The sequence below is a fragment of the Aquila chrysaetos genome, chromosome 12, assembly GCF_900496995.4.
Source record: "Aquila chrysaetos chrysaetos chromosome 12, bAquChr1.4, whole genome shotgun sequence".
Lineage (NCBI taxonomy): Eukaryota > Metazoa > Chordata > Aves > Accipitriformes > Accipitridae > Aquila > Aquila chrysaetos.
The window spans coordinates 31,028,409-31,050,482 of NC_044015.1; the positions used below are offsets into that span (position 1 = coordinate 31,028,409).

Below are 22,074 nucleotides of genomic sequence, written 5' to 3' on the forward strand. Positions count from 1 at the left end.
TTCTTCTACTAAAAGGTTTCCCACCTAAAATGCTTACTCGAGCTGAAAAAGACAAATCCAGATCCTCATTAACATTCCTACATGGCAAAATTTGCAGTCCATAAGCACTTTCCAGTATATTGAACTACCCCAAGTCAAGAAGGCTGCAGTAATTCAAGCAGGCAATGCTGTTCAATCAGGGCTGCTGTTTGATGTCAGCAAGATTTGTATTCCAAGTTACTTGAAATTTCCTCAGCTTTGGGTTTCTAGTTTTGAATGGAAGTTCTGAATAACTTTAATGTCATGAAAGTCATCGTTGCTGTTAACGCCAGAGCAGTTTGTTTTTTGAAGGGAAAAAACTTTGTCCCTGAGGGGTGTTTTAACAAAAGCACAGCTAAATACATAGCATTCCCTTAGAAATCGGTGTGCCCAAGAGCAAAACTGTGTGTCTGCTCGGGTGTTTTCAGGGTGGGATGCAATTCCACAGCAGAAAACTCTTCTGAGTTAGTGAGACTGCAGTGCTGCTGAGCCTTACCCAAGCTGCGCAGCCCAGCCTCTTTCTTTGTGTTGGCATTGCAGTGCAGCTCGCCTTCTGGATAGCCAGTTTGGGGCATTAAACCAGGTGGAGATTGTTCCTTTGTTTTTTTTTTAAAATTATTAGCTGACTTTAGTTCCCTAAACAATCTCACTGCAGGTAAGATGAGCAGTGTAAGCTCTGGACTGGGGTTGGAGCACGAGACCAGTTTCAGTTTGCTTAAACTGCCATGGAGCTGCATCCTCTGTTTCAGCACAGTCTTGCAGAATCCAAGTATGATATGCTGGGAGTGACGGAATGTTAAAATATTAATGCTTAGTTTGTAACTCTAAATTTGCAAGGACAGTATTTTTCAGTTTCCTTTTCCAAAGCTTCCAGCCCAGTTTAAATCACAAGAGTGGATATGCAGGAATTGTTTGCATTATATTCAATGAAATAATTTCAATAGCTTCTAATTAAACTGTTGTCACTTAGTTTAAAGCTTCATAAATGTTTGTGAAGAAGAACTGCAGGAGTTAACATTTGCTGCTGTAACAGCTGTGTACAGGGAGCTCTTGCCCAGCAGTGATTGCTGTATCATCAACATGCATAAGTGTAAGTGGGAATCCATGACAGTGTCTTCTCTGGTTGCCCTGCAGGCTGAACTCAGCTCCGGTGAAGGGCTTTGAAAAAGATGTGGGTGGCAAGACAACTCTCCGGATCACGTATCCTGAAGGTGCAATCCAGAAAATGGAGCAGTATGAGAAGGATTCCCTGTTTGTTCTGGCGGGATTCAAATGGCAGGATTTCAAGTGGCTGAAATACATTGTTTACAAGGAGAAAGTGGTAAGAACAGTCAGCTGACATTGTGAAGGTCACCTAATTAGAAATGGTGGGCAGACATGATATCACAGTCATATTTGCCACGTTTTGGTCTGAGGAAAGTTCCTCTGTGTGTCCTGCTGCATTTAAGTGAAGGCTTTTTTTACCTCCATGGACTTCAGCTTTAATTAAATATGTTTTACAAAGACGTCTCTCTGTAACCTGACCTTGCATCACAGATGAGGCTTTCTATTCAAGATTATGTTAGTGTGTACTAGGAACAATGAGTTTAATTTTTATTTATTTTGAAGAGTATATAAAAGGACCAGCTTTTGAATGGATTTTATGGACTCTTTGGATTTAAGAGCAGAGGAAGGAAAAGAGCAATGACAAGGGAAGAAATGGGAGTTTGGAGATAAGGATGTGATGGCACAGGAGGGGAGGAGGAGACAGCAGCAGCACAACTTGTTGAAAAGGCTACAATCCACAGACTTAATGTGACCTCCTGAATAGCACAAGCCATTATATTTTGCTCATTATCGCTGTACTGAGATTCATTATTTGTGTTTGGCTAAAGTATCACCCAGAAGAACAGTATCAAGTCTAATTTTAAAACACTGAAATGGTGAATCCACCGCTTTCCCCATGTAAATATTTTGTCCCAATCAGTTGCATTAGTGCTCTTCTGAAGTACCGTGGACCTGTTACTGGTCAGGGTTGTTCTCTGTAATTCACCCATCCTAAATGGAATCAGGTTGTAATGAATGACTTCTCATTCAGTGGATGGTTTGTCTTTATCTGTTGTTATGAAAGCCAGAATAAATGCTCTCTATTTGGGTATAGTTCTTGTTTTACAAATCTTATATATCTGTTTTCAAATGTTCTTTAATGATTTTTCAACAAATAACCAAACAAATGGATTGATGTTCAAAGGACGGGATGTTATATCGTGTGTTTAGAGACAGAGAGAAGAGGCTGGCAGCTCACCATATACAGAACAAAACAGTCTGGGAATGTAATTTTATACAGTTGTTACATAGATGGCCTTAAGAGCTCATACTTCGCTCTTGTCTCACACTGGCACCAACTTGCAATTATTTTCCTGGTACCAGATGGATGAAGTTACCTGTTAGCCTCTGGGCAAGCATAAGTGGGCTTTCGTAACATGAATAATTGAGTCAAAAGTAATTTTCTTTGGTTTATGTCACACTCTTGTTCTTCTTTCTGGGCAAGGGAAGGCCCTGGCAGTGTCAGTGCCCTGCAACCTGAACGCAGTTGTAAGGACTCCTAGTGTTTAGCTTGAAGTTCAAAGGATGGATTACTTCAAAACAAATTTAATTTCCACCTGATGCTTGCGGTCATGCAGTCATCATTAGATTCTAATGTGGTATCCCCTGCTTTTGGAAAGATGCAGCAAATAGTTTGTTAAAACTTGCTAGAAGACTGGGGAGAGCGATTGCAGTCATCTTAGCTGAGCGCTTCAGTGCCCAGCTTGGCAGAGAGCAGAAAGAACTCAAGCTTCTTGCATTGCGTGTTACTTCAGCACTCTTGTGGTTGGCTCCTTATCCTTCATTTCTTTGGAATAAACACTCCATTTTTTTTCAGTTCTCGTAGGTGATGTTTTCCAGATCTCTTAATTCCTGTTGCTCTTTTGAATGCCTGCAGTTGATTCATCTTTTTCTTGAAGAGCAGTGCCCAAAAATGTATAGAGTACAGCAAATAGAGAGGAACAAACAACTACTTCACTAGCCTCACGTTTCTCATTCTTCATACATCCGCTGTTTTGACTGCCTTTTCCACAATGGCATGAGACTGAAGGTGAGTGTCCAGTTCCTTGAGACTCCAGGTCTCAGGAAGAACTGAAGAGCAGCTACCTTCCCAACTTTGCATCCTGTGCTTGTGCCATTGGCTCTTCCTGCCAAAGAGCAGCACCATACACTTGACCCTACTGATTCTTTCTTCCAGGACACTTCTCCAGTTTGCCAAGTTCCTTTGGCAGAGCTTTCCAGTATACCTGCCATTCTTTCCAGATTCATGTCCTCTGCAATTTAATAAGCGTACTTTTTACTCCATCATCCAGGTTGATAATGAAAACACTAAACAAAGTTGGTTCCTAGGCAGACCCCAAAGTAACAGCATACTTCCATTTCTACAGTGAGCCCACTGAGAACTCCTCCTGGATAGTTTTTTGGCCACTTCTGAACTTGTATCGCAGTAGTATTATTAATAACATTTTTTGGCATGTTTGTGAAAGTGATATGTCAGAAGCCTTACTGAATTCCAGTTCATGTCTTGCTTCTCCCCTGTGATACTTCTTTTCCTATATAAAGAAATACTTTTTTTTTTTCAGTAATGATTCCCCCTTGACAAATCCACCTGGGTTGCTACTCAGTCTTTGTTATTTTTTTCAGATGCTTACAAATAATTAATCTTGCTATTCTGAGAATTGAAATCATAAATCAACTCTCTTCACTTTTTTTGCCTTCTTAAGGCTAGGCACTACTTTTGTCCATTTTTCAATCCTTTGACACCCTACCTGTTCTACACAAGTTCCCAAAGGGAATCATTGCTGGTTTTTGAGCCTGCCGAGCCAGTTCATTGAATACTTTAGGATGCAGTCCAGGTGACTGGAAAACATCTGTCTTGTCCTCTCTAATCTGATCTCTCTCCGAGGCTGAGATCTTGCTGTCACTGGCTTTAGCTGCAAGCAGGTGGCTGGCACAGCTGCTTTTTCTAGTGTAAACTGATGCAAAAAGTGCTGTCTCTTAGCTAGAAGAAATGACCTGATGGAGAACTAACAGTGCTATGGGAATAAGACGTAGGCGTCTGTTTGTTCTGGTAGTGAGTGTTAGTATTTTTATCAGTGTGTGGTAAGGTCAAAATGACAAATGCCTGCCTAGTGCTCTCTGTGGACAGTTTCTGTTTCTCTCTCAGCTGATTTGCCAGAGAAAAGGGAGTTTCTTCCTTTCCTGGATTCATCTAGAGGCACAGGAGCTCTCTATGCCACTGTTGCTTATTCCTTATCTGACATTAGGCCTGTCCCTCTGCAAGACTTCATCCCTGCTGCAAACCAGTGGTTATAGTCAGGAATCTGACCTCAGGACAGAGATAAGGGAAATGGAAGCATCCTGCTAAAGAACATGACTGCTGTGGAAGTGGACACATTCCTCAAAAAAATAGACCCAACTCTACCCTCTGATGTTTCATTTGCCCCTGAATGTTGATGGCAACTGCATGTGTCCATGGTACAGTCACAGGTGGGGTATGAGACTTTCTGAATTCCTTCAGACACCAGACCTGGAACTGCTTGGACCTCCTTGACCAGAGAATCTGGGCCAGGTACTAGGATCCTTGCTTAGTCCTCTCTTGAGTAAGTGAAACCGAAGGGAGTTTATCTGAGAAAAGAGTAAATGAAAGGCGAATGGCTATTTATTGCTGGGGTCAGTAGTCAGATAAGCTTATTCTCCCTGCAGCTGAGAGGGATTTGCTCTGTGTTATGTTAGTCTTTTGGCAGCACTTACATACTGAGGAAGGGATAAGTGCTTTGTAGAGAGGAGGATTTTTCAGGAGATGTTATAAGGAAGAAGAATCAGTGTGATGCAGAAGCAGCAGCAGAACAGTGAGGCAGAGGATTTGATGTGTTACAGTCTGGTGCAACAGCCTTCCAGAGATCTGCATGATCCCTCAGTGCCCTGGGAGGCACTATATCCAGAAAGAGGAGCAGTGGGATATGGACCAAAGAAAAAGCAAAAGCTCAGCTGCATTTTATTTCACACTAAACCAGAAATATCTGGAAACAAATAAAAACTTGAGATAAAAGATTAATCTAGAAAAAGGACAGGTTTGGCTAAATGTTCAACATCAGCAGCAAAAAAAAAGGTAGTCTCCATCATAATGTTCTGGGTGAGCTGGCACTCAAAATTGCAAGTCTTGTAGCAAGTTAGGGCAGTGCTGTATCACTGGAGAGTATAGACCTGTCTTTAAGAAGGGGAAAGGTGGGTGAATCTGAGTGACTAAAACCCTGGTAATCTGATTTCAGTCATTCGACAAGCATTAGAATAACCTGAAGGAGATAATAATTGTACCTCTTGAAAGTAAATGGGGGAGAGGGATTATGGGATGGGGAAAGGTGACATGGTTAGCAGAGGGGAGTGTTGCACCATGCTGACCTAATATGTCAATGTACAAGTGGAAACGAAGTGGGTTGGAGTCCAGCAGCCTGTAGTCGCATGAACCCATGATTATTGCAGAAGGGTCACAGATGTCAGTTGTTCCTGCGTCTGTGGTGACTGGTCTGGCAGTGCTGACTTGCAGTCAGTGCTGCAAGAGCCTGCTGACACTTTCAGGCACCCCTCCTCTGATGAAACGGCTGCTGCTAGTGTGTCCCCAGAGGTGCATTACTCATGGACAGTCACTCAGAACAGTTACACTCTCTCCTGGACTGTTCTTTTTGCCAAGAGACATAACCCACACATATTGTGATCCACCCTGCCTGCTTCCCACTATTGTACCGTCCTGCATCACCCTGGGTCTCTCAGTGACAGAAGCTCTTCCTGAATACCCAAAGTACCAGAGGAATTATACTGCCATATACCGCTCTTCTCTATTAAAATAATGGTCAAAAGCTGAAGGTTTCTCTACTGCGTGGAGAGTAGATGCTTCCTGAAACAAACAGAGGAATTTACAAGTGCCAGTTATGCAAACCAGCCACCACAGCCTGGCGCTGAGGCTGATTCCAGGGTGGTTTTTTGCCTGTCATTAGTGAATCAGAAGGAGCTCTCTTGCTTGCTAGGGCTCACTTCCCTGAACATCTGGCACATGGTGATAAAGCAGCCAAGTGAGGGCAAAGGTTTCACTAGAAATTGGCAGCTCACAAGCTTCCTTCTCATGTAGTAATGAGCCTGCGGACGCTTCCAGCAGGAATCTCTGCAGCCTTTGCCAGGAGTCGTCACTTGTGCAGTAAGTGCCTGCGGCACCTTGAAGGTCTCTCTGATAGTGAAAGTCATAGGAGCGAGTGAGCACCTGCCTGCAAGCGAGGCCAAGTTTGGTTGTCTGTCCTTTGCAGGGGCATGCCTCTGACAATTTGCACATGGCAATGATGGCATCTCAAAAGCAGTCGTCTTCCAGCAGATGTTGAGACTCCAGCAGTGGACACGACATAACCCCTCCTCCTTTGTCACAGCGTGACTGCTGCTTGTGGAGATCTTGTGGATGTGGCAGCAGTGGAGATTTTTTTTAACCTTTTATTTGGGATCTACGTTTCTGCTTTAAGTCAACAGGTTACTTCTAGTCCTGCTAAAATGTGTGTTATGATACCTTCCTGCCTTGATTAGCCTGTGTTGCTGTGCTAGAGCCAAGGCCAGACCGCTGCCAGAGCCCTCGCTGTCTGCTGAGCTTTTGTTTAGAGCGTCTCTTCTTCCATTAGTTAATGGCCTTGTCATGCTATGTGTTTGCTAGGGCAGACTGTGAACGTCACAGCCTTGTAGTACACTGCAGATTCCTTGGATTCTGAAATAGTCTTGCATGTGGGCTGTTTCGCATCCCTGAAAAAAAACCTGAGGAGCCACCATGCTCCTCCTGTCGGCTAGAGGAAAATAGTGAGGCTGTAAATCTGTTCTTGCTGTCCAACCCAAAGTAAAGCTTCATCCATATGCATGTATTTCCAGCTTGTTTGGAACTTGAGCCCAGCACTTGAGCAGGCAGTTTCTCTGGGTCTGGGCTAGGGAGGTAGAACCTACTTTTTTCAATGCTGTCACTTGCCTTTGGTGACAAATGGAGTGGCCACTGCCACTGGCAGTTTCACGCCAGTGTCTGCTTCTGGATTGCAAATATTTTCTTTCCCTTTCCTCCTCCCAGGGGCTTGTTGCTTTAAAATATTTTGTATACGGTTGGTCTTTTCAGTTTTTAAAGGTGAGAAAGACTCATGATCTGGTTTTGGTGGAGCTCTGAATCCACCACTAGTTGTCTTAATGCATTATGAATGCAAAGCTTGGTTACAGATTTGTGATGCCTGATCCTGTGCTGAGACAGAGCTCTAGCCCATCTGCTTAGACATATGCCTGGGTAGGCATTGCCTTGTGTCCTCCTGCTCTCCTTGGACTCGGGTGGAAGGGGACCGAAGCTGGACTTGCTGCTCCATCATAAATGAGAAGAAGCTTTTGAATTGGGAAGTCATCTTAAGGGTTGTCCCATTTCTTTCACAAATGTGGGGTTTCACCTAAATAGCCATTTATAACTAATCGCTTCAGAAGTATAATATAGAAAGGCATGGCTGGTGAGTAAGGCAGCCAATGTGCATAAAGGACATGATGAGGCTTGCACTGAGGAAGAGGCAAGAAAGCCTTTTCAGTGATGATTGTCCTGTGGTCCTAGCACACGGTGCAAAAGGCCGTTTCCACTCACAGAGCGTGGGGGGATTTTAGGAGGAATTGATAGCAGGGAATACCTTATCACATCATCAGGATGGTTCAGTGCCTTGGTCAAGGCAACTGAACCGTTACTAAATCTTGAAGCAGAGAAAATGCCTTGTAGTAAAATGTAAACATGAGGCAGACTCTTCTGGCTCCTACCAAGTCTCTGACTGAGAAGAAGAGGTGGGAGAATCTGTGTGATGTATTCTGTGGAGAATATTCCATATTCCTTTGACAGAGGGTAGCTGGGAGTTAGTTTGTCTTTCTTGGATGATTCTTGGGACAATGTTGACTTTTTTTTAGGTTTTGATCTCTCCCTGGCTGTGCAGAAGGCTAGTCTGTACTGCCTGAGGGGTTGTGCTCCCATGGTCAGGACCTACTCCCCCAGTGCAGTGCATTGGTGGGAATGGCCCAAGGGAACCAAGGAAGACTTGCATATGGAAAAAATAAAACCTCTGTGACTGGCCTAGGAGATTAGAGCGATTTCCCGGAAGACGTAAGGAGAAGTATGAACACTGTAAGAGAAGGTGAGCCAGTTTTTTTCCAGTCGTGGTTAGAAGAGGGGCTGGAAATACATAGATATGCTAGATATAATCTTGTCCCTGCTAACGAGAAGAGGGAGAAGACCCTAGTTCTTTACTGTATAACTTTTAACAAGCTAGCTTTCAGGTAGCACTGTGGTGAGGACCATACAGGAACCAAGAAAGACTTGCATATGAAAAAATAAAACCTCTGTGACTGGCCTAGGAGATTAGAGCGATTTCCAGAAGACGTAAGGAGAAGTATGAACACTGTAAGAGAAGGTGAGCCAGTTTTTTTCCAGTCATGATTAGAAGAGAGGCTGGAAATACATAGATATGCTAGATATAATCTTGTCCCTGCTGACCAGAAGGGGGAGAAGACCTTAGTTCTTTACTGTATAGCTTTTAACAAGCTAGCTTTCAGGTAGCACTGTGGTGAGGACCATACAGGAACCTCAGTAGACGAGTGACCCAGTTTGCAACATGGGCCTTGGGGGAGACTTCCTGGCCAGATTCCCAAAGGAAGGTTGTTGGTATGGAGAGTGCAGGCTGGAGCTTGCCCTTCGTACATACCTGCATGCAACAGCATAATAAGATTAGGCAGGTCACTACATAGCTGAGAGCTGTTCCCACCCAGGCGTATTTAGTGTGTCTGTAAGTACACTGTCAAGCATCAGCTGGTGACAGGGGCTGCTCTGATGCCGTTGCAATGTGCCTTCATAGCATTTATTATTATCAGATGGATGCACGCTGGACAATAAAACTTGTACACCTGGATTGGATAGTCATCAATATCCACAAGTCTGTAGCCACATTCTAAGCTTCTGGGGCAGATGATGAAAATAAAAAATAGCCATAAGTACACTATTTTCTGGATGAAAGAATTCCAGGTGTCAAAAGTTTGTGAAGTATCTATATTTGTAGGAATAACATCATTGATTACTCCAATTTTAGACAGTTTGTCCTTAAAATTCAAATAAAAATTGTTATTGTGCCTGCCCTGCCAGTCATTCCCATGCATGGGTTTTGTCTTTTTTTTTTTTTTTTTTCCCTTGCTTTGCTTGCTATTACCTAACTCCAGTCTTCCTTGCACTATACTTCCTATTAAAAGATGAGAAGCATTTACTCATGCTAGGCTGCGGTAGACCTTAAAGAACCTTTATCCCACATCTGCCAAGACAGCATTATCTTAATTTCTGGCTCAGTAATCGTAGCTGCGATGTGAAAATCAGAGAACTATAGTCAGATTTTTATTCTTCTTCAGTTCCTTTTCCTTCACATCATTCTTAAATCAAGAGACCCAAGCAGAATTTACCCCCCGAAGAGACTGAATCATTGCTGCAGTAGGACATCCTTTCTGGGATTGCCTCACCATCCTGCTTTATCCTGAGACAATTTCTTCCTGAAATTGTCATCTTCTAATCTCTTCTGATATCTGCTGCCATCCAACTGACAGTTGCTGTCCTTTCCTAAATATTTGATCATTTCTTACTTCTTCATCCATGACTTAACCAAAGTCAAAGAAGTTGGATAATTTAAAGAGTTGCAGGTTTTCCATATCTCTGGGAAGGCTCTACAGAGGGATTTGGGCAGGCTGGGTTGATGGGTCAAGGCCAATTGTATGAGGTTCAACAAGGCCAAGTGCCGGGTCCTGCACTTGGGTCACAGCAACCCCATGCAGCGCTACAGGCTTGGGGAAGAGTGGCTGGAAAGCTGCCCGGCAGAAAAAGACCTGGGGGTGCTGGTTGGCAGCCGGCTGAATATGAGCCGGCAGTGTGCCCAGGTGGCCAAGAAGGCCAACGGCATCCTGGCCTGCATCAGAAATAGTGTGGCCAGCAGGAGCAGGGAGGTGATTGTTCCCCTGTACTCGGCGCTGGTGAGGCCGCACCTCGAGTCCTGTGTTCAGTTTTGGGCCCCTCACTCCAGGAAAGACATTGAGGTGCTGGAGCGTGTCCAGAGAAGGGCAACCAAGTTGGTGAGGGGCCTGGAGCCCAAGTCTTCTGAGGAGCGGCTGAGGGAGCTGGGGCTGTTTAGTCTGGAGAAAAGGAGGCTGAGGGGAGACCTGATCGCTCTCTACAGCTACGCGAAGGGGGGTTGTAGTGAGGTGGGTGTTAGTCTGTTTTCTCAAGTAACAAGCAATAGGACAAGAGGAAATGGCCTCAAGTGGCACCAGGGGGGTTTAGGTTGGATATTAGGAAAAATTTCTTTACTGAAAGGGTTATCAAGCATTGGACAGGCTGCCCGGGGAAGTGGTTGAGTCACCATCCCTGGAGGTATTTAAAAGATGTGTAGATGTGGGACTTAGGGACATGGTTTAGTGGTGGACTTGGCAGTGCTAGGTTAACGGTTGGACTCGATGATCTTAAAAGGTCTTTTCCAACCTAAACGATTCTATGATTTTGAAAAGCGAACAGGAATGAGGGCCAACTGAAGAGCTAATGCAGCTGCCTTGAAAAAGCATCAGGAAGGTGCTCATGTTGCACTCTCCCTCTTTGGCAGGCTCTGGCAATATTCAGACATCAATATTATGCAAATCATGGTAGGTGCATTTCAAGGTCATAGTGCATGTAAACTCAGGTTATACTGGTTAGCTGCATTGATCAAAGATAGGCTTGGAATATCCGAGGTAATGTAAAGAAATTCATTCCAAATCTGATGCTGATCTTAATGAAACACACAATTCCATAAACAGCAGAGCTAATGAAATTCCTGATCGCTGCAGATTTATGTCCTGCTCCCTCTTGCACCACAATGCTCTCAGATTTCCCCCTCCTCATAAATACCCAGTATGCTCTATCCTCCCTTTTATCCCTCACTACTGCCTGGTGGTTGCATGCTGGCCAAGACGTGCATGTTCACTGGCCCACGTGTGCATGATTGGGCACCTGGGCACCAGGTAAGTGCTAAGCTCACCTGGCATCATCTCCACCTGGCCTCACATGCAGACATGCGGGTGTCTCTTCCATCCAGACATACATGGCTTTACCACCAGTGCGGCCCACGCCTGCTGAGGATATTGCATTGCCCACATGTGCAGCAGATGTTCCTCCATGCTGGAGCAGTGCTTTGTGAATCCAGCACACGGAAAAAGTCAGAGAACATCATCAACAGTGAAACTGAGATGTCGCCCAGAGGGTATCAGCTATTCATGCAAGTGTTAGTAGAATAAAGATGCTCTCTGTTAACACTTCAGTAAAGGAACTACAAGAATTATTTGAAGTCTGCAAAGCCTCCCTTAGACTAAGAGATTTGAGTTCAATTTATTTAGCTTATGCATGAGATTTTGGGGAGATTTACTTGTAGTGTATCTCCATCTACCTAAAGGGAACATTTTTTTCCCAGAAGACTTCTTAATTTAGTGGGAAGAAGTATATCTGAACTAGGCAAACGACCAAAAAAGGCAGCACATTTATATCAGTATAATTATTTTTGCTACATCTGCCCTACAGGCTTGATGAATTTGCTCTTGAAGTCTTAAAATCAAGACTGGATATCTTAGTAAAATTCTGCTCAAGTAGCGTGAGAGTAAAGAACTGGAAGGAGAAGTTGCTGATTGAGGGAATACTGCTCCCTGCTATGCAGGATGTCCCGGAGGATGTCGTCAGGATCTCTTTTGGCCTTTCGAGCAGTGCTGATAAGAAATAGCAGAATGTGGTGGCTAGGAGCTGAAGCTGGACAGATTGTAATTTCCTAGAAATCTGCACTTATAACACTTGAATGACATACCTGCAGAGGTGAGCACTGGCTGCTGACACCTTTTTCTGAAATACAGACCTAATCCAGTATCTGGCAAAATTCTGTTCCTTGGGAGTACCCAGGATGGGGCTGCGCTCCTGTGTTGCCTTCTCACCATCCTGTTCTGTGACTCTGGGAACCCCTGTCCTCACTTTCTATGACCCGTTTGTTGACTATGAGGAGCAGGATAGCAAGCCAGTAATACCCTTGACAGCTTTTCATGAAAGTAAGTTATTTGCTTCATTCAGTTGTCTGCAAGGGTCACAGCAAAAATTTTCTCTTCCTGGGGCACAGTTAGCCAGATCTGTTTCTGCATCCCGAGGGAGAAGGCTTCATGGAGTCTCTGAGGTGAGCAACCTCCAGCATAACAAAATTCCCCAGAAGAGCCCTTCGGAAAGCATTGCAACACCACAGGATGCTGTGAGTTCACCCGTGTGCAGTATGAAGACTCACAGAGGAGGGGAAAAACACTGATTTGATTTTGTATATAAAATCACATGCTTTCTATCAGTGGCTGAAAAGAGACTCCCCTTTCACAGCTCCAGGAATTTTGCTATTTGCATTTTTTTCTTTAAACTGAAAAAAACCCACTCTGAACAGTAAATATTTATCCAAGATGTGTGGTTGTTAATATGATCCAGTCTTCAGTCATTTTGAATGGTGTCATGATGACAGATGTTAATTCAGAAAGGAATAGATTGGACGATTTATGCCTGAAACACATGTGTTCCTTGGCGGGCTCCATGGATTACTTGCATAGTTAGTGCTGTCTGAGCGATTGGTAACATTTTCTCTGCCTGAAAGCACTGAGGGCTCCAGGACAGGGGGTTAACCTATATCTCCAGTTTTCTATAATAAACACTGAGGTAATTAAACTCCCCGTGTGCTTTTATCTTCCTAAATTTATCTCTCCCCCTGTGCTCCAGCCGTGTGTGGTGCTTCTGGTCCTTCCCAAGAAGAACGGCAGCTTCTTTCTGCAAGAGAGGAGGATGCTCCCGTGTGCATGAGGAGCGAATCCCTGACCTCCTCACCCTCTAGATTCAGCTTCTCTCCTACCTCAACACTCACAGTTATTTAATGCAAACACTTCTCCTGACAACAGAAGTGAAAATAAACCAAGCCATGTGAAGGTAGTAAGCAAGAAAGATTCTGGGAAGACCTCACATTTTTTTGTAGTATTTGTATTCTTACAGTCGCAAATTTATGGGATGTTAAAGGTGTTTCTTCTCTTCTTAGTTAAGACCAGGTTTGTAAAAGTGTTAGTATCTTATTTTTTATTCTTTTTTTTAATCAAAGACATAAAATTGAAAGAAAATGGCCAAGCTGTTGGGTGCACAAGGCTTTTGGTAGGTCTACTTGGAAGTTTTTCTCAGTTGGTCCATCAGTTGTGTTCCATTTTCCATGAAATGAACTTTGCCCACAACTGACAAGTACAGAAAATACCAAGCCTGGCCCAGGCAACCAGCTCTTTGACTATTTGGAAATCTCCTAAATGTAAATGTTCTGTTTGGATTACAGTTTATTTAAATTCTTATATTTTAAATAATGTTACTTTAAAACTGTTCTTTCATAAAACACCTTTTATTAATGAAGTCTAGAAAATAAAGTAGGGCAGGAGCTTCCTGGCATCTTCGCAGCCTCTTGTTATTTTGACCTTTCTGCTTTCTCCTCCTAAAGGATGCTGAACAATTTGTATATATTCTATAGGAACACTCAGTGAACATACAAATTATTTGGCTTCTTGTTTCAGCAAAGATGCCAAAATAGGAGAAGACAGATTTTCTGTGTACTCTTGCTGTAAAAACAATGTAAAAATTTCCCTAGAGACTCACTTTAAGATAACTTCGGAAAGCAACGAGGGTTTCTAGGCCATAATTCTTCCTGTGGTGATCCTTTAGGGTTTTTTTTGTTGTAATGTGCCAAGAGTTTAGTCTAAATATGTGTTGTTTAATGAGTTGTTGTTTGTATTCAAGCTCACGAACCAGTTCAGCTCCCTAAAAAAGACTTCACTGATGGGTGTCCTCAGACGCCCTGGGATGCCCTCATGCTTTGTCACCAAAGCCTGCAAAGACAGCTTTTTTAAACTTTTTTTTTTTTTTTTTTTTTCTTTTGTGCAGGTATGCTGTTGTAAGTGGAGTAGGTAGCTGTGCTTATAGTTGGGATCACTTTGTGCTTTCTGGTATAAGCAACAGGGAAAATGCTCTATCATTTTATTACACTGTCATCTTTGAGCTGATGTTTTCCATGCCACGTGTTTGGCACAGCTGGAGAGTTCAGCTAAAATAACTTAGCTGTCTCTCATGGTGAGGCTACTGAAAATGCACCGTTTTGTCCCTGTTGAAAAAAAAATTTAAAAAATTAAGGAATAGTCTCCCACCCTATTTTGCTGAGATTCGCTAATTCTTCAGGGCAGTGGCTGGCAATCAGTGAGGCTGTGTTAGCACGGCAGCCTGTTCTGTGAAATCCCATGGCTCGGTCTGATACTCCACGGGGGCTGATAGCCACTGGCAGTGCAGCGCTGCGTGCGCTGGGCACCGTCTGTCCTACCTGGCCTGCCTGCGCTGGTCAGGTGCCCTCCCCGTATGGTTAGTCGGGATGCAGCATCTCCAGGGATGTAAGAACCAAATAGGCTTTTCCCTTCAATTGCTTCTCTCAAAGAGATTGGGGCATGGACAACAGACCTGGGAGCAGGGAATCTCAGGAACCCCCTCTCCGCCCGCCAGCCACCGGGGCAATGTGAAGGAGCAGTAGCCGGGTCAGGTGCGTGGCAAGAGCAGGAGTATTGGAGGTTGAAGGGTGATGAGTACCAGGGACAGCAGAGGAAGGAAGGGTTTACACCCAGCACGGAAGTCCTCAAACACTTGCAGGTTTGTTAGGTGTAAATAGTTCAGGAGCACTATAAGAGGGTGCATTTTTTCTCCTCTAACAGCTGATCTAGAATACAATAGCTTACTGGAGCTTGTAGTTGCACTTAGGGGACTGTACCCTGGGTTTAATTGCTCCATTTAGTGGATTTTTTCTTGAGTTGACTTTTTTTTTTTAAACATATTAAGTTACCCTTTAAGATTTTCTAAAGAGCTTTATGGTTATAAAAATCAAGCTGCCAGAAGTTAGGAAAAGCAAAAAAATACCATTGCATTTTCAACATTAATTCAGTTCTCCTGTGCAGATGTTATCCTTAATTACATAATTACATCCTGGCTCTTTTAGAACACAGCTGTCTATCTAGTGGAGCGGGAAGACTGAGATTTAGACTAATTTCTGTAATACAAGACATTCAGCCTTGGTATGAGTAGTTGCGGAAGCTGTAGAACATGTTGTGGATACTAGAGAGGAAAGGAGAGGAGAAAGAATGGTCTCCTTCCTGCTTACAGACACTCTTGAGAAGGTGCTTTAGCCTTTGACTGACCAATGTGATGCTGGGCAAGTTACATCAGAATTTCCCAAACATATTTAAGTCTCGTGGGGTGGATATGCAGTAGAGCTGGGTGTTCAGCAGCAGCAAAGTCAATGGAGTTGTACTGTGAGCTTAACAAATGTTCTGAAAATTCAGCTTAAGGTGTCTGAAGTAGAGCATCAGGAGGCAATGGAAACTGTGGGCATTCATCTTTGTTTTCTCCCCTGTAAAATGGTGTAATACTTGCCAAATACTACAGAGATGTTCTAAATATGAAAGTATTGTTTGTAAAACACTTAGATATGTGGTGATATAAGAAAAATCTTGTGGGAAAATTAGAAACCCACTGTTCACAACAGAAATCCTGAGCTGAAGCTCTGAAGTTGCAGGGCTGTGGTCCTGCTTAAGCACTTACTAACACATGGATTTGGCCTTTCAGCCATGGTATTCTTTTAATAGATGTTATATGAGTATGATATTTCTTAAACTATGTCATAAAAATAATAGTAAAGGGGCTGGTCCTTTATGGAAATAAAATATCCTGTAAATAATGGTGATATTATAGGGCCTATTGTTCTTTAGGATTATTCTGAAACTTTAGATATTTTTTCATTGATGGATTATTATTATTCACAGACAAAAAAACACAACAGAAACATAAATTATCAAAATCCATTCCTTTTACTAAAAATTTCCATCTTTCCAAAGTTATTTCCAAACAGGAATATTTCTTCAAATTTTGGCTCAAAATCCATCTTCCATTTTGAACAAAAGTATCTGTAGTACAGTCTATCCATCACCCTGTTTGTGCATAGTACAAACATGTCTTCTGACACACCGTATGTGAGCTATCATTTATGCTTTGACTTGTGAAACACAGTATTCATCAGAATAATCTTCAGTGTTTTCTGCAGCTTATCTGACAAGTTCCAAGTTTCATTTTCTTCACAGGACAATCTCTTTTTCAACAGTGTTTTGTTATCTTACAACTGTGAACCATATTTTGGTCTCACTTACGTGGATAAAGCCATAGAAATACATTAAGAAAAAGGAATTCCTTCGCATTTACAGCATAGCATAAAAATAAATTTGCTCTCCTGACTCTTTAGAGCTGGTCTTGGCCTCATGCTGCCTAGTCCTGTGAATGGGAGGACGACAGTTGGTATTAGACCAGCAACACAAGAGGCCCACGTCTGTCTGTAGGTTAGCTGTAACACTGAAAGTTATGTAGGCCAAATGAAGTTTGAAATTCAGTAGGCCTATTTGTATATGCTTTTCTGCTTATTCATAATGTATGCTTGCAGGTAAACAGGGCAGAAACTTGTACTGATAGCCACAGGAAAGAGCACATTGCGATGTTTTAGCAAACTGACCTGGTGTGTAACGCACCAGTGCCACCCTCATGTCCCAGCTGGCTTTTGTCACCATTGAGGTTGCTGCTTTCTGAGCTGGTGTCTGTGGACAGGGTAGCTTCCAGTTTCATGTGTAGCCAGGGTGCCATATAGTTCATCTGTCTAGCACAAAGTTTAAAGTCCGCAACCACTACTTGGAATTAAGTTTCCCTTCTCTTGTGGTTTTCAACCTGGTTATCAAGCCTAAAGAAACTAATCTCTAGCCAATGTAGTGAAGTATTATTAGCTCAACTGTACCAATGAAGAAACATAGTTAGATTTTTGCTTTTAAGAAAAGCCGTAGTAGTACCATCTATTAAGAGGTGCTTTTGTCTCCATCATGCTTTGCTGCTCTTTGCCACTGAAAACACTGGGTAGAAAATGTGTTTGGGTTTCTCACTGGGAAACATTAGTAAAAGCTAAATTTGGGGGGTTTGCAACCTGTCAGGAGTTGTCTTGGGTGCTGTGAGGCTGTTGGGAGATGGGGAATACCAAGAGGGGAATGGCCTGGGAAATTACAACCATTTGATTTTAGACTTGGTCAGTGGGAGGGTATTCAGAGAGAAGAAACAAAAATTATAAAAGATTAGAAGTATCATATTTTTGGATAGTCCAAAAGCTGCATCTCTTTTGGCAGTGGGAGAAAGAGAAGATGAGGGAAAGGCTTGACCACAATCTGCAACCTTCCTGCTTCAGGCAGAGTAAAAGCTCTTCAGTGGGGATGCTCTAGACTCTAGAGCATTTCTAGACTCTAGAAACTGAAGATAGGGAAATTCAGAACAAGTGGTGGCCATCAGAGCTGTGTACAGAGGGTGGTGAGGGTTTCTCCATCACCTTGAAAAGGTTAGGTAAATATATTTGAAGTGTGGGCTAGTGGGTCTGGCAGTTCACCATCAACCCAGACTGCAGGCTCTCAGCACCTGTGTTCTTGTTGCTAAAAATGCCTTGTTGCTTTGATAATCAGTGCAAATGATGCAACTTCATTTATATTACCACTTGTGAAAGAGCATTTTCTAGGCCTCCGTGTCTACTTGACCGCTGAGAAATGCAGCGTTGGGTGATAAGGTGGTTATTTTCTAGTGGAAACACACCTTCCACATCTAATCCAGTTATGCCTGAGCAGAAACCTCTCAAAAGCCTCTGCAGGTGGATTGCAGCGGTCCTGCTGTACCCTGTGTTTGTGTGACAGTGAGTGCTTGTGGATGATGGGTGTAGAATAAACCACATTCCAGCCTAGGTGGGGGCAGAGATCCCAGTGAACTATGTACTCCCAGGCATGGAGAGGTCTTGTGACTGGTATGTCATCCCCTTGCTTTTTCTTTCCCTCATGCCCTTCTTCATCTCCATTTCTGGTGTCGTCAGAGTTTGAAAGAGCAATAATCTCCATTTACCACAGGTTCTCTCTCCAGTCTTTTCATCTTTTTTGTTGCTTTGCAGCAGAGTATTGCATACCTAGGCTGTAGCTATTAGGTGAGCCCTGCCATTTTTTATCCCTTCCTCATAACCTGCTATCTCTTGTCCATCATGTCTATACCTGTTTGTTTATTCCTTGAGTGGTGTCTCTAGAGGGGTTATTTCTGCCTCTGTCCCTGGATGAGAGCTGTACAAGAAACTGGCCTGAAAGCCCTGGCCCATCTAAATTCTTTCTGTTTTTTAAATAGTCTCCTCTAAAGCCCTTAGTGATGTCCTTTACAGTTATACAATTTTGAAAATACTCCAAGATTGCTTAAAAATGCTATGGCCCTGAGAGACTTGCTCTTCAGTCTTGTTTTCCTGTCTGCCTCTCTGTATTGCTAGTTTCTTTATGCTTATACTGTAAGCTCTTTTTGGCAGCCCTTGGCACCATGAACGCTGATCTGCGACTGAGGCTCTAGGTGCACAGTAATACCAACAAATAATAAAGGTGGGAACTTAACACAGGGAAACCTGATTTCCAGTGTGGACCCTATGGTTTCCACCTTTATGCCAGGAGATGATGAGGTACTGTGTGAACACTGCCTAAGCACTTTTCAGACTCATTTTCTGACTTATGATAATCAGGAAGAGAGATGTTACATCTTCAGAGGCCCACCCTTAAGCACTGCAGGCTTAGTCACTGTAGCAGAGAACAGGGGATGCTCCCAACCTCAAAACTGCGAGTCTGAGCTCCCAAATCTGGCAGCAGAAGCGTGCCTTCCCTCCCAGTGCCTGCTGCTCCTCGGGTGGCTGCCTGTTTCCTCCCAGCCTAAAAAGGGACAGTGTTCCCCGGCGGGAAATAATTGCTTTGGAAACCTCACGGAACATCTGTGTCCCATCAGACTGAACATCCACACCAGGCGTAGCGGCGGCCCACGGCCGAGCATCACCGGTAGCGCAGAGCTTTGGAAGGGGCTGCGCTCCCATCGCCGCGGCTCCTGAGGGAGTTGCATCGGGGGAGCAGCCTCCCGGGGCTTGCAGTTGTGGTGGTGCTGTGTTTTGTAGCTTGCCAGTGACAAGCTGCAGAACAAAACCACAAGGCTTGAGACGTAGCTCAAAACTACAGGTTTGTAGAGCCAAACCACAAGGCTGACAATTTCAGTAATTATAAGCCAGGAAAACAGTTTTTAGTTCTGGGCCGTATCAAAAGCGTGACCAGCAGGTCGAGCGAGGTGATTCTCCCCCTCTAGTCCTATCTCGTGGGACCCCACCTGGAGTACTGCATTCAGCTCTGGGGCCCCCAAGATAAGAAGGACATGGACCTGTTGGAGCAAGTCCAGAGGAGGGCCACAAAGATGATCAGAGGGCTGGAGCACCTCTCCTGTGAAGGCAGGCTGAGAGACTTGGCGTTGTTCAGCCTGGAGAAGAGAAGGCTCCAGGGAGACCTCAGAGTAGCCTCCCAGTACCTAAGGGGGGCCTACAGGAAAGCTGGAGAGGGACTTTTTACAGGGGCACGTAGTGATAGGACAAGGGGTAATGGCTTTAAACTGGAAGAGGGTAGATTTAGATGTAAATAAGTTCTTCACTGTGAGCGTGGTGAGGCACTGGACCAGGTTGCCCGGAGAGGTTGTGGATGGCCCATCCCTGGAAGTGTTCAAGGCCAGGTTGGATGGGGCTTTGAGCAACCTGGTCTAGTGGAAGGTGTCCCTGCCCATGGCAGGGGGCTTGGAACTAGGTGATCTTTAAGGTCCCTTCCAACCCAAACCATTCTATGATTCTTTAGCCCTATATGGGGCTTTGCCTGCTGTATAGGTGGAAGTATGAGAACTGTCTGCCAAGACTCCACATTTCTCCCTATAATTGTTTTAGAAACTACAGAGGGAAAACACACCAAAATGAAAGATTACCCCAGGTGTCCCTCAATAATAATCTCAGGGGAACTGCCCAGATAAGTTACAGGGAAGAACACAGAGCAAATAGAAATGAGACAGAAAGGAGAAACCAGAGCAATTTCAGACCGGTGTGATAGCTGAGGAGAATGCTTAGGGAAATAGTCTGGATGAATGACAGGAGAAAGAGCCACGCAGAAGGAACCAAAGCAGACAGGTTGTATTCCCAGCTAAGGATAGGGTCCACATTCATTTTGCACTGGCATTGAACTAGCCGAGAGGAGCCCAGGTATGGTCCTCATGGTTCACACAGCACTGGGAAAATGGGCAACTGTGATGTGTGTAGTTACCTCTTTCTGAACAGCTCGAGCAACAGCAAAGAATAAAAGTCTCAAATGTTTGTAATCTTCCTTCTTTTTCTTTTCCCTTTAATGTTTTTTGTGTAATGTAAAAGCGATGTAAAACCTACTTAAATCCCAGAACTTATGTAAAATTTCCTATGGAGTCTGAGTCCAAACAAAAGGCAGCTTTTGTCCACTTAAATAGCTTGCAGACCTTTGATTTGAATTGTTTGCAGAATTTAGGCAATGCCATATTTAGAGTTGCACATGAAATTGTAATTGAACCTATAAATTTATTTTAGTTTCGAGGTCACACACTACTTTTCCAGGGTGTGCCTGCCTAAAGCCATGAAAGATGGTTTCGCTGGATGAGTAGCTGTGCAAGATTTTTGTTTATCATCTTCATTTCTGTGAGACCTGGAGCGTGCTTAATGCAAGTGGAATCTGTAATTTTTTTTATTTAATTTTTTTTTCCCCCTCCTTCTTTGGAACTGAAAGGCCTCTGCTTTATATGTGCCTTTAGGAAATTCCAAAGGTTTAATATTTATCCAATTTTTAATGAATTTTCACAAGGAGGCAAAACTCAGCTGACATACCAAATCCCTCAAATCCCTTGGTCAAATGGATGTTGGACTTTATTAACATTTATAAAGTTGATTTTTTTTTCTAATTTTTTTTTTAAATTGTGGGATCACTCAGTGGCTGAAAATGCCATATTATAATGGAAGGTGTTAGACCGCTTTGACACCAGGCATTCTTTCTAATTCGACTATGATGAGAGAATATGAGTCTCTAGTTAGGATTTTTTTCCATTTAGTGTCCTGAGAGTACTTTGCCATTGTTGAAATGCAAACTTAAACTCACAGGATCCTTGCCCTTGTCAGCAAAAGTGTATTATGTTTGGGCAGCTTTGAGGGGACACGTGGGATCAAAACAGGATAGCAGTGGCATTTGGCTGTCTTAGACTGTTGGTTTGGATAACTGTGCATCCTCATTGAGTTTACTGTGTTAATGCCTTTTGTAGCAAGAGCCATCTACCTTTAAAGTTTCATTCTTCAGGATTTGAAATTCAGCAACTAAAGATAACCATGGGATTGTTCCATAAAGAAGCCTCTGTAAGGTGTTTAGCACCACGTGGCATGAGAGTTCACAGGAGCTGTGCGCAGCACAAGTAGTGTGTGAAATGCAGCAGGCGTTGGCTGTGGCAGAATTACTGTCAGTAATTACAGGGGTAATCACTACTGGGCAGAGGAGGCTCCTGAGGATTTTGCAGGGGACCATCAACATTTTCAGCAGTGCCTTGAAAGCAACTGTAAAGTCACTGTTAAGCTGCAAGCAACCCAAAACTGGTGTAAATAATGACTTCCAAAGCTTGTGCTTTTTATGTAGAGTGTAACGTCTGCCTCTGTTGCTTGTCATGAAGATTGCAGAGAAGATGGCTCAATGCTTTGAGAAGGAGGTATTCAATCAGATTACCCTGGCGAAGCTGTTGGTTAGCAGATTAAAATTCCTGCCATCCTCCCTGTGCCTTGCTCTCAATTTTTAACCCAAACAGAAGTGAAATGTTAGAACGTAATTGTTCTGTAAGTCCTGTGAACACGGAGCCTCTGGTTATTTTGAGGGCAGTACATGCTATACCCACTAACATCTGGACCAGCAGGAGCAATGATATAAAGTGAT

General features: G+C 43.5%; 1 protein-coding gene across 5 annotated transcripts in view; it reads left to right on the plus strand.

Moving 5' to 3' along the window:
• ST3GAL3 (ST3 beta-galactoside alpha-2,3-sialyltransferase 3) overlaps positions 1 to 22,074 on the plus strand; it is a 198,013-nt gene that overhangs the window by 146,366 nt on the left and 29,573 nt on the right. For all 5 annotated transcript variants that reach the window (XM_041127515.1, XM_041127516.1, XM_041127517.1 and 2 more), the window contains one exon: positions 1,153 to 1,339. In XM_041127515.1, the coding sequence (XP_040983449.1) occupies positions 1,153 to 1,339 (187 nt within the window). The remainder of the gene's footprint in view (positions 1 to 1,152; positions 1,340 to 22,074) is intronic.